The sequence below is a fragment of the Oncorhynchus gorbuscha genome, linkage group LG10 (assembly GCF_021184085.1).
Source record: "Oncorhynchus gorbuscha isolate QuinsamMale2020 ecotype Even-year linkage group LG10, OgorEven_v1.0, whole genome shotgun sequence".
In the NCBI taxonomy this organism is placed as follows: Eukaryota; Metazoa; Chordata; class Actinopteri; order Salmoniformes; family Salmonidae; genus Oncorhynchus; species Oncorhynchus gorbuscha.
Window position 1 is genome coordinate 95,895,130 of NC_060182.1, and position 14,931 is coordinate 95,910,060.

The window sequence follows — 14,931 nt, forward strand, 5'->3', positions numbered from 1 at the left end:
CTTTCTTTCACGTTTGGTTTAAAATGTGGTTCTCTTCAGACCTGTTTTCCTGAGTGATTGCAGGATAGCTACTGGGCTACTTGATGGCAAGTAGACTGGGTACTGGTCTATTTGATAGTGGTAGACTTGTACTGGTCTATTTGATGGTGGTAGACTGGGTACTGGTCTATTTGATGGTGGTAGACTGGGTACTGGTCTATTTGATGGTGGTAGACTGGGTACTGGTCTATTTGATGGTGGTAGACTGGGTACTGGTCTATTTAATGGTGGTAGACTGGGTACTGGTCTATTTAATGGTGGTAGACTGGGTACTGGTCTATTTGATGGTGGTAGACTGGGTACTGGTCTATTTGATGGTGGTAGACTGGGTACTGGTCTATTTAATGTTGGTAGACTGGGTACTGGTCTATTTGATGATGGAGGCCTGGGTACTGGTCTATTTGATGGTGGTAGACTGGGTACTGGTCTATTTGATGGTGGTAGACTGGGGACTGGTCTATTTGGTGGTGGTAGACTGGGGACTGGTCTATTTGATGATGGAGGCCTGGGTACTGATCTATTTGATGGTGGTAGACTGGGTACTGGTCTATTTGATGGTGGTAGACTGGGTACTGGTCTATTTGATGGTGGTAGACTGGGTACTGGTCTACTTGATGGTGGTAGACTGGGTACTGGTCTACTTGATGGTGGTAGACTGGGTACTGGTCTACTTGATGGTGGTAGACTGGGTACTGGTCTACTTGATGGTGGTAGACTGGGTACTGGTCTACTTGATGGTGGTAGACTGGGTACTGGTCTACTTGATGGTGGTAGACTGGGTACTGGTCTACTTGATGGTGGTAGACTGGGTACTGGTCTACTTGATGGTGGTAGACTGGGTGATTTTAGGGTACATGACATTAGGCATTGTTCAGTGAGTAGTCAGACCAATAGATGCATTTTAATGAACTCTGAACTGAGGGACCAGTAACATGGAGTGTAGACCAACAGACAGTCGTCGGCTGATCTATTTGATGGTGGTAGACTGGGTACTGGTCTATTTGATGGTGGTAGACTGGGTACTGGTCTATTTGATGATGGAGGCCTGGGTACTGGTCTATTTGATGGTGGTAGACTGGGTACTGGTCTATTTGATGGTGGTAGACTGGGGACTGGTCTATTTGGTGGTGGTAGACTGGGGACTGGTCTATTTGATGATGGAGGCCTGGGTACTGATCTATTTGATGGTGGTAGACTGGGTACTGGTCTATTTGATGGTGGTAGACTGGGTACTGGTCTATTTGATGGTGGTAGACTGGGTACTGGTCTACTTGATGGTGGTAGACTGGGTACTGGTCTACTTGATGGTGGTAGACTGGGTACTGGTCTACTTGATGGTGGTAGACTGGGTACTGGTCTACTTGATGGTGGTAGACTGGGTACTGGTCTACTTGATGGTGGTAGACTGGGTACTGGTCTACTTGATGGTGGTAGACTGGGTACTGGTCTACTTGATGGTGGTAGACTGGGTACTGGTCTACTTGATGGTGGTAGACTGGGTGATTTTAGGGTACATGACATTAGGCATTGTTCAGTGAGTAGTCAGACCAATAGATGCATTTTAATGAACTCTGAACTGAGGGACCAGTAACATGGAGTGTAGACCAACAGACAGTCGTCGGTAGATGTTCAGACTCATAGCTTTGTCTGGATCACCTAGTGTCTGTCTGTGAAGAGGGACTTAGTTATTTGCATTTGGGTCAAACAAAACAGCAGTTGTGATGTAATGACTTTATTTTTTTTTTTTATACAAATTTTCGATTTGCTTTTAATTTATCTTCTGTCCTTTTATCAATGTTATAAAATCTCAGCAATAAGCATGTTCATTTTGTGAGCTCTGGTGTTCCGTGTCTACCCACAACGAGAATTATCCATTATATTGACCAGGTGGTTGAGTGGCATCTCTAACAATTGAAAGAGATGCCACTCAATGACCCTATTCGATCAAATAAACCACGTGTTTAAAATAAGCCTTATGTTTTTTGTTGTTTTAAACCAAATTTAACACTCATTAACCTCTGTACAAAATCTCCTGGTTTAGTGAGTGAAACATTTTTATACGAAACACCACCTGCTGGAGAAGACAGATTTTGGGCCCAGTAAATCCCTCTCTCTTCTCTTCTTCTGTGGTTGTGGAGGTGGTTGTGCGTGCAGTACCTTCAGCTGCAGACGGGGTTTTTTTTATTCATGAGATTTCACGGAACCAAACTAAGTCTGTTCTAAAGGGATATTCTCCCTACTGGTTCTTCGTGAAATAGTAATGTAATAATATATCTTGAAGCTTCTTGGTTCTAGTCGAAAGACGTGTGTGTGTGTGTGTGTGTGTGTGTGTGTGTGTGTGTGTGTGTGTGTGTGTGAGAGAGAGAGTTGAGGGGCATCAGGGGTTAGCAGTAGACATCATGCTTCGGGTCATGTGATCATTCCATAAGGAGTCTGACATTTTTCCATCTGTTGATAGTGAAATGTTCATTCTGTTGCAAAACTGTGTTTTTATGATTTATTTAAATAAATAAAAATTAATGGGTGCAATGTGTCCCGACTCTGACTGTTTGGTCACCTGTCCTGGCCAGATCAAACCCACCCCTGAGCTATCCCACAACTGGCCACGCAGGGCTCTCCAGAGGGTGGTGAGGTCTGCCCAACGCATCACCGGGGGCAAACTACCTGCCCTCCAGGACACCTACAGCACCCGATGTCACAGGAAGGCCAAAAATATCATCAAGGACATCAACCACAGAGCCACTGCCTGTTCACCCTGCTATCATCCAAAAGGCGAGGTCAGTACAGGTGCATCAAAGCTGGGACCGAGAGATTGAAGAACAGCGTCTATCTCAGGGCCATCAGACTGTTAAACAGCCACCACTAACACAGAGAGGCTAAATAGCCATCCACTAGCACAGAGAGGCTAAATAGCCATCCACTAACACAGAGAGGCTAAATAGCCATCCACTAACACAGAGAGGCTAAATAGCCATCCACTAACACAGAGAGGCTAAATAGCCATCCACTAGCACAGAGAGGCTAAATAGCCATCCACTAGCACAGAGAGGCTAAATAGCCACCACTAACAGAGAGAGGCTAAATAGCCACCACTAACAGAGAGAGGCTAAACAGCCACCACTAACACAGAGAGGCTAAACAGCCACCACTAACACAGAGAGGCTAAACAGCCACCACTAACACAGAGAGGCTAAATAGTCATCCACTAACACAGAGGCTAAATAGCCATCCACTAGCACAGAGAGGCTAAATAGCCACCACTAACAGAGAGAGGCTAAACAGCCACCACTAACACAGAGAGGCTAAACAGCCACCACTAACACAGAGAGGCTAAACAGCCACCACTAACACAGAGAGGCTAAACAGCCACCACTAACACAGAGAGGCTAAACAGCCACCACTAACACAGAGAGGCTAAACAGCCACCACTAACACAGAGAGGCTAAACAGCCACCACTAACACAGAGAGGCTAAATAGCCATCCACTAACACAGAGAGGCTAAATAGCCATCCACTAGCACAGAGAGGCTAAATAGCCATCCACTAGCACAGAGAGGCAAATAGCCATCCACTAGCACAGAGAGGCTAAACAGCCATCCACTAACACAGAGAGGCTAAATAGCCATCCACTAACACAGAGAGGCTAAATAGCCACCACTAACACAGAGAGGCTAAATAGCCATCCACTAGCACAGAGAGGCTAAATAGCCATCACTAACACAGAGAGGCTAAATAGCCACCACTAACACAGAGAGGCTAAATAGCCATCCACTAACACAGAGAGGCTAAATAGCCATCCACTAACACAGAGAGGCTAAATAGCCATCCACTAGCACAGAGAGGCTAAATAGCCACCACTAACACAGATAGGCTAAATAGCCACCACTAACACAGAGAGGCTAAATAGCCACCACTAACACAGAGAGGCTAAATAGCCACCACTAACACAGAGAGGCTAAATAGCCACCACTAACACAGAGAGGCTAAATAGCCATCCACTAACACAGAGAGGCTAAATAGCCATCCACTAACACAGAGAGGCTAAATAGCCATCCACTAGCACAGAGAGGCTAAATAGCCATCCACTAGCACAGAGAGGCTAAATAGCCACCACTAACAGAGAGAGGCTAAACAGCCACCACTAACACAGAGAGGCTAAACAGCCACCACTAACACAGAGAGGCTAAACAGCCACCACTAACACAGAGAGGCTAAATAGTCATCCACTAACACAGAGAGGTTAAATAGCCATCCACTAGCACAGAGAGGCTAAATAGTCACCACTAACAGAGAGAGGCTAAACAGCCACCACTAACACAGAGAGGCTAAACAGCCACCACTAACACAGAGAGGCTAAACAGCCACCACTAACACAGAGAGGCTAAACAGCCACCACTAACACAGAGAGGCTAAACAGCCACCACTAACACAGAGAGGCTAAACAGCCACCACTAACACAGAGAGGCTAAATAGCCATCCACTAACACAGAGAGGCTAAATAGCCATCCACTAGCACAGAGAGGCTAAATAGCCATCCACTAGCACAGAGAGGCAAATAGCCATCCACTAGCACAGAGAGGCTAAACAGCCATCCACTAACACAGAGAGGCTAAATAGCCATCCACTAACACAGAGAGGCTAAATAGCCACCACTAACACAGAGAGGCTAAATAGCCATCCACTAGCACAGAGAGGCTAAATAGCCATCCACTAACACAGAGAGGCTAAATAGCCACCACTAACACAGAGAGGCTAAATAGCCATCCACTAACACAGAGAGGCTAAATAGCCATCCACTAACACAGAGAGGCTAAATAGCCATCCACTAACACAGAGAGGCTAAATAGCCATCCACTAGCACAGAGAGGCTAAATAGCCACCACTAACACAGATAGGCTAAATAGCCACCACTAACACAGAGAGGCTAAATAGCCACCACTAACACAGAGAGGCTAAATAGCCACCACTAACACAGAGAGGCTAAATAGCCACCACTAACACAGAGAGGCTAAATAGCCACCACTAACACAGAGAGGCTAAATAGCCACCACTAACACAGAGAGGCTAAATAGCCACCACTAACACAGAGAGGCTAAATAGCCATCCACTAGCACAGAGAGGCTAAATAGCCATCCACTAACACAGAGAGGCTAAATAGCCATCCACTAACACAGAGAGGCTAAATAGCCATCCACTAGCACAGAGAGGCTAAATAGCCATCCACTAGCACAGAGAGGCTAAATAGCCATCCACTAGCGGGCTACCACCCGGTTACTAAACCTTACGTGCTGACCGTACCGCTCGTCCGCCATCGTGCACGGGTTGATTTGGTCCACCCACACCAGACGTGACCAGGACACCCAGGTTGATTTGGTCCACCCACACCAGACGCGACCAGGACACCCAGGTTGATTTAGTCCACCCACACCAGACGCGACCAGGACACCCAGGTTGATTTGGTCCACCCACACCAGACGCGACCAGGACACCCATGTTGATTTAGTCTACCCACACCAGACGCGACCAGGACACCCAGGTTGATTTGGTCCACCCACACCAGACGCGACCAGGACACCCATGTTGATTTGGTCCACCCACACCAGACGCGACCAGGACACCCAGGTTGATTTGGTCCACCCACAACAGACGTGACCAGGTTGAAAGGCAGGCCCTACCTATGTGTTCTGGTGCCATAAATGTTAAGAAATGTAAAATTGTTTATACATTTTACTTTTCATACTGAAGTATATTTTAAACCAAATGCTTTTAGACTTTTACTCAAGTAGAATATTACTGGGTGACTTTTACTTGAGTCATTTTCTATTAAGGTATCTTTACTTTTACTCAAGTAGAATATTAATGGGTGGCTTTTACTTGAGTCATTTTCTATTAAGGTATATTTACTTTTACTCAAGTATGATAGTTGCGTACTTTCTCCACCGCTGTCATTAAGCCTACGGTATGTACAGTTGTGGCCAAAAGTTTGATGCTTCAGTGTCTTTAGATATTTTTGTCAGATGTTACTATGGAATACTGAAGTATAATTACAAGCATTTCATAAGTGTCAAAGGCTTTTATTGACAATTACATGAAGTTGATGCAGAGTCCATATTTGCAGTGTTGACCCTTCTTTTTCAAGACCTCTGCAATCCGCCATGGCATGCTGTCAATTAACTTCTGGGCCACATCCTGACTGATGGCAGCCCATTCAATTAACTTCTGGGCCACATCCTGACTGATGGCAGCCCATTCAATTAACTTCTGGGCCACATCCTGACTGATGGCAGCCCATTCAATTAACTTCTGGGCCACATCCTGACTGATGGCAGCCCATTCAATTAACTTCTGGGCCACATCCTGACTGATGGCAGCCCATTCAATTAACTTCTGGGCCACATCCTGACTGATGGCAGCCCATTCAATTAACTTCTGGGCCACATCCTGACTGATGGCAGCCCATTCAATTAACTTCTGGGCCACATCCTGACTGATGGCAGCCCATTCTTGCATAATCAATTCTTGGAGTTTGTCAGAATTTGTGGATTTTTGTTTGTTTACCCGCATCTTGAGGATTGACCACAATTTCTCAATGGTTTTAAGGTCGGGGGAGTTTCCTGGCCATGGACCCAAAATATCGATGTTTTGTTCCCCGAGCCACTTAGTTACCACTTTTGCCTTGTGTCGAAGGTGCTCCATCATGCTGGAAAAGGCATTATTCGTCACCAAACTGTTCCTGGATGGTTGGGAGAAGTTGCTCTTGGAGGATGTGTTGGTGCCATTCTTTATTCATGGCTGTGTTCTTAGGCACAATTGTGAGTGAGCCCACTCCCTTGGCTGAGAAGCAACCCCACACGTGAATGGTCTCAGGATGCTTTACTGTTGGCATGACACAGGACCGATGGTAGCGCTCACCTTGTCTTCTCCAGACAAGCTTTTATCCGGATGCCCCAAACAATCGGAAAGGGGATTCATCAGAGAAAATGTCTTTACCCCAGTCCTCAGCTGTCCAATCCCTGTACCTTTTGCAGAATATCAGTCTGTCCCTGATGTTTTTCCTGGAGAGAAGTGACTTCTTTGCTGCTCTTCTTGACACCAGGCCATCATCCAAAAGTCTTCGCCTCACTGTGCATGCAGAATGCACTCACACCTGCCTGCTGCCATTCCTGAGCAGCTATGTACTGGTGGTGCCCCAATCCCACAGCTGAATAAACTTTAGGAGACGGTCCTGGCGCTTGCTGGACATTCTTGGACGCCCTGAAGTCTTCTTCACAACAATTGAACCGCTCTCCTTTAAGTTCTTGATGATCCGATAAATGGTTGATTTAGGTGCAATCTTACTGGCAGCAATATCCTTGCCTTTTAAGCCCATTTTGTGCAAAGCAATGATGACGGCACGTGTTTCCTTGCAGGTAACCATGGTTGACAGAGGAAGAACAATGATTCCAAGCACCACCCTCCTTTTGAAGCTTCCAGAATGTATGCACACATGACTGTAAGTCGCTTTGGATAAAAGCGTCTGCTAAATGGCATATATTATTATTATATTATTATTATTCAAACTCAATCAGCATGACAGAGTGATCTCCAGCTTTGTCCTCATCAACATCATCAAATCCCCATAGCGGTCATATAGGATGGCTGCAGAGACATATAGATTTGAACACCCTGTCCATTAAAACACACACACTAAATATGCATACATGCTATAACCATTCAGATGTATACATCTTTAACACCACAGTAAGTTTACCCATAACATATCGCGATCTCCATTTTACTATGTAACATGCTCTTTGCTAGAAAGTAGAGTGTGCGTGTTCTTGTCGAGCATCAGTTTACACTCCTACGAGCCCTGGTCAACATTAGAATAGTGCCATTTGGGACACATGCCTGCCCTACTTTGTTCTCTACAGGAAGCTGCTCAGAGAGAGAGAGAGAGAGAGATAGATGACAGGGATGTATTGACCTAGCAACAGATTTACTAAAACTAATTTCTAAAGCCTCTGCCGCTCTCTCTCTCTCTCTCTCTCTCTCTCTCTCTCTCTCTCTCTCTCTCTCTCTCTCTCTCTCTCTCTCTCTCTCTGTCTCTCTGTCTCTCTCTCTCTCTCTCTCTCTCTCTCTCTCTCTCTCTCTCTCTCTCTCTCTCTCTCTCTCTGCTCTCTCTCTCCTGTCCTCTCTCTCTCCTGCCCTACCCCACTCTCTCTCTGTCTCTCTCCTGCCCTACCCCACTCTCTCTCTCTCCTGCCCTGTCTCTCTCTCCTGCCCTACCCCGCTCTCTCTCTCTCTCTCCTGCCCTCACTCTCTCTTCCCTGCCCTCCCCCACTCTCTCTCTCTCTCCTGCCCTCTCTCTCTCTCCTGCCCTCTCTCTCTCTCTCTCTCTCTCCTGCCCTCTCTCTCTCTCCTGCCCTCTCTCTCTCTCCTGCCCTCTCTCTCTCTCCTGCCCTCACTCTCTCTCCTGCCCTCACTCTCTCTCCTGCCCTCCCCCACTCTCTCTCTCTCCTGCCCTCTCTCTCTCTTGCCCTCCCCCACTCTCTCTCCTGCCCTCCCTCACCCGTCTCTCTTCATCCTCTCTACCCCTCCTCTCTGTCCAGTAGTCTGCCTCCAGCTGATGCTGATGTATTGGCAGCTTGATCATTCCACCCCGCTGAGTTTGGTATCAGGATGTGTGTGTTACTTTGTCTGTGAGTGTGTGTCGTGTCCACAACTGTGTGTGTGTGTGTTATTGGGTGTGTGTGTGTACTTCCTAGTTCCTCATTTCTATTTTTGTTCCATTGATTTTTTTGTCCAACTCCACGCCCCTCTGTGGAAGGGTTAGGAGGGTTAGCGATGTTCTCCTCGTCCTCCAAACCCTCTCTCTTCTCCTACTGGACGTCCATGGATCAGACAGACTCTGAAGTGCTGGACATTAGCACCAAGGTGCAGCTGCATGGGGTGCTCTGGAAGAGGCCCTTCGGACGGTCCTCCGCCAAGTGGTCCCGCAGGTAGGGCATTATCACCTGTCTAGTTAATTCTACCTAGCAGCAGGTAGGGCATTATCACCTGTCTAGTTAATTCTACCTAGCAGCAGTTAGGGCATGCCTAGTTAATTCTACCTAGCAGCAGTTAGGGCATGCCTAGTTAATTCTACCTAGCAGCAGGTAGGGCCTGCCTAGTTAATTCTACCTAGCAGCAGGTAGGGCCTGCCTAGTTATTTCTACCTAGCAGTAGGTAGGACCTGCCTAGTTATTTCTACCTAGCAGTAGGTAGGGCCTGGCATGGTGGCACAAGTACTGGCAGTGTATATAGAAGGGGGGGGGAAATGACAATGTTAACTTTGGTTTACAGATGAACAACTTCAATCTTGTACAAAAAAAAGGCATTTTAGACAACAGAATAGTCCCTGAGGTTAAAAAAACACGAATATATCTTGATTAGATAAGTGTTCATCCCCCTCGATAGATGTTAGATTCACCTTTGGCAGCGACAACCGCTGTGGGTCTTTCTGGGTAAATCTCTAAGAACATTGCACACCTGGATGGTACAATATTTGCAAATTATTCTTTAAAAAATGATTCAAACTCTGTCAAATTTGGTTGTTGATTATTGCTAGACAGCCATTTGTTTCCCAATGTCTGTTGGAAAGCAGACTGAACTGGATTTGGCCTGTGCATTTTCATCCCCAAAAACTCTTAACATGATGCAGCCACCACCACCATTCTTGAAAATATGAAGAGTGGTAATTTAGTTATTTGTTTTTGTTTGATTTGCCCCAAACATAACACTTTGTATTCAGGACATAATGTTCAATCAGGTTAGTATTGTTGAGTAACTACAATATGTAATGTTCAATCAGGTTAGTATTGTTGAGTAACTACAATATTTAATGTTCAATCAGGTTAGTATTGTTGAGTAACTACAATATGTGGAGTATTGTTGAGTAACTACAATATGTGAAGTATTGTTGAGTAACTACAATATGTGGAGTATTGTTGAGTAACTACAATATGTGGAGTATTGTTGAGTAACTACAATATGTGGAGTATTGTTGAGTAACTACAATATGTGGAGTATTGTTGAGTAACTACAATATGTGGAGTATTGTTGAGTAACTACAATATGGTTCCATTTCCTCTCTGACAACTGGGCTGCTGTGGGATCGGCCTCTTCCAAGTTCAGTACTGTCTTCAACCCTCCAACTAGAATAATCTGTTGTGCTCTACTTCTGCCATGATAAAAGCTCACAGTCAAACCCTTGGCTCAGATCCATCATGATTTTCCCGCACTACATTAAGTGCTATCTATGATCAACAATCGGAACAACCGAGTCCTGTTTGTCCTTGGATCCCCACGTACCACTTAGCCTTACACAGAATAGCACTATCGCATCGATAAAACATTCCACGCCGTATCGGCATTAAACAAAGACATCATAGCTAATGTGCAGATACTGCTTTTCCTTCAGAAAGTATTCACACCCCTCCACTTTTTACACATTTTGTTGTGTAAAAATGAATTTAAAATGGATCAAATGTAGATTTGTATTTTCTTTTCATCACTGGCCTACCCACAATAACCCATAATGTCAAAGTTGAAATTCTGTTTTATCAAATATTTTACAAATTCATTAAACATGAAAAGCTGAAATGTCTTGATTCAATCAGTATTCAACCCCCCTTTGTTATGTCAAGCCTAAATAAGTTCAGGAGTAAAAATGTGCTTAACAAGTCACATAATAAGTTGCATGGACTCACTCTGTGTGGAATAATGGTGTTTAACAGTATACTAGAGAGATGACTACCTCATCTCTGTACCCCACACAAACAATTATCTGTAAGATCCCTCAGTTTATTAAAAATGTAAAACAGAATTATATGGACATTATATGGTGATCAGGCTGGTTCTACCAGGCTAGGTTATACCCTGGACATTATATGGTGAACACAGTGATCAGACTGGTTCCACCAGGCTAGGTTATACCCTGGACATTATATGGTGAACACAGTGATCAGGCTGGTTATACCCTGGACATTATATGGTGAACACAGTGATCAGGCTGGTTCCATCAGGCTAGGTTATACCCTGGACATTATATGGTGATCAGACTGGTTCTACCAGGCTAGGTTATACCCTGGACATTATATAGTGATCAGGCTGGTTCCATCAGGCTAGGTTATACCCTGGACATTATATGGTGATCAGGCTGGTTCCATCAGGATAGGTTATACCCTGGACATTATATGGTGAATACAGTGATCAGGCTGGTTCCCATCAGGCTAGGTTATACCCTGGACATTATATGGTGATCAGGCTGGTTCCATCAGGCTAGGTTATACCCTGGACATTATATGGTGATCAGGCTGGTTCCCACCAGGCTAGGTTATACCCTGGACATTATATAGTGATCAGGCTGGTTCCACCAGGCTAGGTTATACCCTGGACATTATATGGTGATCAGGCTGGTTCCATCTGGCTAGGTTATACCCTGGGCATTATATGGTGAACACAGTGATCAGGCTGGTTCCCACCAGCTAGGCTATACCCTGGACATTATATGGTGATCAGGCTGGTTATACCCTGGACATTATATAGTGATCAGGCTGGTAACACCAGGCTAGGTTATACCCTGGACATTATATGGTGATCAGACTGGTTCCATCAGGCTAGGTTATACCCTGGACATTATATGGTGAACACAGTGATCAGGCTGGTTCCATCAGGCTAGGTTATACCCTGGACATTATATGGTGATCAGGCTGGTTCCCACCAGGCTAGGTTATACCCTGGACATTATATGGTGATCAGGCTGGTTCCCACCAGGCTAGGTTATACCCTGGACATTATATGGTGATCAGACTGGTTCTACCAGGCTAGGTTATACCCTGGACATTATATAGTGATCAGGCTGGTTATACCCTGGACATTATATGGTGATCAGGCTGGTTCCATCAGGCTAGGTTATACCCTGGACATTATATGGTGATCAGGCTGGTTCCCACCAGGCTAGGTTATACCCTGGACATTATATGGTGATCAGGCTGGTTCCCACCAGGCTAGGTTATACCCTGGACATTATATAGTGATCAGGCTGGTTCCACCAGGCTAGGTTATACCCTGGACATTATATGGTGATCAGGCTGGTTCCATCTGGCTAGGTTATACCCTGGACATTATATGGTGAACACAGTGATCAGGCTGGTTCCCACCAGCTAGGTTATACCCTGGACATTATATGGTGATCAGACTGGTTCCACCAGGCTAGGTTATACCCTGGACATTATATGGTGAACACAGTGATCAGGCTGGTTCCATCAGGCTAGGTTATACCCTGGACATTATATGGTGATCAGGCTGGTTCCCACCAGGCTAGGTTATACCCTGGACATTATATGGTGATCAGACTGGTTCCATCAGGCTAGGTTATACCCTGGACATTATATGGTGATCAGACTGGTTCCACCAGGCTAGGTTATACCCTGGACATTATATGGTGAACACAGTGATCAGGCTGGTTCCATCAGGCTAGGTTATACCCTGGACATTATATGGTGATCAGGCTGGTTCCCACCAGGCTAGGTTATACCTCAGGCTAGGTTATACCCAGGACATTATATGGTGATCAGGCTGGTTATACCCTGGACATTATATGGTGATCAGGCTGGTTCTACCAGGCTAGGTTATACATCAGGCTAGGTTATACCCTGGACATTATATGGTGAACACAGTGATCAGGCTGGTTCCCATCAGGCTAGGTTATACCCTGGACATTATATGGTGATCAGGCTGGTTCCACCAGGCTAGGTTATACCCTGGACATTATATAGTGATCAGGCTGGTTCCCACCAGGCTAGGTTATACCCTGGACATTATATGGTGATCAGGCTGGTTCCCAACAGGCTAGGTTATACCCTGGACATTATATGGTGATCAGGCTGGTTCCATCAGGCTAGGTTATACCCTGGACATTATATGGTGATCAGGCTGGTTCCACCAGGCTAGGTTATATCCTGGACATTATATAGTGATCAGGCTGGTTCCACCAGGCTAGGTTATACCCTGGACATTATATAGTGATCAGGCTGGTTCCACCAGGCTAGGTTATACCCTGGACATTATATAGTGATCAGGCTGGTTCCACCAGGCTAGGTTATACCCTGGACATTATATGGTGATCAGGCTGGTTCCATCAGGCTAGGTGTCACAACGGTACTTCTATCATAGGAGTCGAGGGAGACTCTGGCAACAACGGAGGAGGTGTCACAAGGATACTTCTGTGGCATGACACTTTTATTCTGAGATCTTGCCTGACAAGCTGTAAAAACAGCAAGTGAAAAGTGAATGAAATTATTTTTAGTTGGTCGCTAAAACCATTGCAATCACATTACCTCTGCTCCTTCTGGTCATCTGTTCCTGACAAGGGGATAAATCTGGCACCCAACTGTGCACTGTCTGACAGAAAAACAGGGTTGACGATTGTCTACATCCCTCAAATATAACCATAGCTCGAGAAATGAGATAAAACTCATTTGGAAGCTACTTCTATGCGATGTAGACTGACTGGCTCGAGATTGGAAATACAATGACATTGCTAAAGTAGACAAATAATTAGTAGGAAACAACATTGCCATATGATGTTGTCAAATGTATTTTTAAAGAGATGGCCATGCTTCCATTACTGTTACTAGCAAATTGCTAGCAATGCTAATGTTAGCTAGCTAAAATACAGTGGTTCCATTCATCTTAGTTAGCTGGCTAAAGTTCTACTGCATCTGAAGTCAATCTGGGGACATCACAATGATGATAAAAGGTTTTCTTACTAAGTATTATTCTCTCTTTAAAAAAAATATATTATCGTGTTTCCAAGCCAAATCCAAGTACTGAGACAGGCTAACGTCAGCTATCTAGGTAGCTAGCTATTTACGTAACTCGAGCTAGCTAACGGCAGCTATGCTAACGATGATAGTGATAATGATTATCAAAATAAATACGAACAAAAATATAAACGCAACATCCAACATTTTCAACGATTTTACTGAGTTACAGTTCATATAAGGAAATCAGTCAATTGAAATAAATACATTAGGCCCTAATCTACGACTGAGCAGAGGTGCAGGCGTGGGTGGAGCCAGGCCCAGGCAATCAGAATCAGTTTTTCCCCACAAAATGGCTTTATTACAGACAGAATTACTCCTGAGCACCCCCCTCCCCAAGGGGATCCCGCTGGTGAAGAAGCCAAATGTGGAGATCCTGGGCTGACGTGGTTACACACGGTCTGCGGTTGTGAGGCCGGTTGAACATACTGTCAGGTGGATTATTGTGGCAAAGGAGAAATACTCACTAACAGGGAGGTAAACAAATTTGTGTAGAACATTTGAGAGAACTAAGCTTTTTGTGCATATTGAACATTTCTGCAATCTTTTATTTCAGCTCATGAAACATGTGACCAACACTTCACATGTTGTGTTTACATTTTTGTTCAGTATAGCTACATAACCAGCCCTTTCTCCTACACCCAGGCTGCTGTGGTCAGAGAGAGATCGTAAATTCCTGGAGGAGATTATCTCCTCATGGCCACAGTATAGAGACAGAGTGAGTTGTCATAGAGAACAAAGGAATTTCTTCCACGTCACAGAATTTGAGGTCCGAACAACATTTATGTTCTGGAGAAGGTATAAAAGATCGGTGAAGAATCCAGCTACGAACTGGTCCGTTTGGTACAATTTTGTGAAACACATGGGAGACGATACGGCCACATTACCATAATGCTGTTTATACAATAGCTTCAGATATGAGGCTTACATCTAATTGTTGTACAGGATGAATGAGGAGGGATTAAACTATTTGTGAAATGATGGGATGCTATGTAATGATGTAATGTGAGAGAATTGTATTTCTGTGTAAAGTTTTACTTAAGTC

At 44.9% G+C, this 14,931-nt stretch overlaps 2 protein-coding genes across 2 annotated transcripts in view; both read left to right on the forward strand.

The window, feature by feature from the left end:
- Window positions 1-3: 3 nt before the first annotated feature.
- LOC124046806 lies at window positions 4-2,572 on the forward strand. The gene is made up of 2 exons (XM_046367567.1): window positions 4-866; window positions 1,287-2,572. The coding sequence occupies exons 1-2, from the start codon at window positions 84-86 to the stop codon at window positions 1,575-1,577; spliced, it is 1,074 nt and encodes a 357-aa protein (XP_046223523.1). The 5' UTR covers window positions 4-83; the 3' UTR covers window positions 1,578-2,572.
- A 6,207-nt stretch (window positions 2,573-8,779) lies between these two features.
- The window catches only part of LOC124046805 (pleckstrin homology domain-containing family D member 1-like), a 31,845-nt gene continuing 25,693 nt past the window's right edge, over window positions 8,780-14,931 (forward strand). The window contains exon 1 of the mRNA XM_046367566.1: window positions 8,780-9,020. Coding sequence (XP_046223522.1) covers window positions 8,866-9,020 — 155 coding nt within the window. The 5' untranslated portion in view covers window positions 8,780-8,865. The remainder of the gene's footprint in view (window positions 9,021-14,931) is intronic.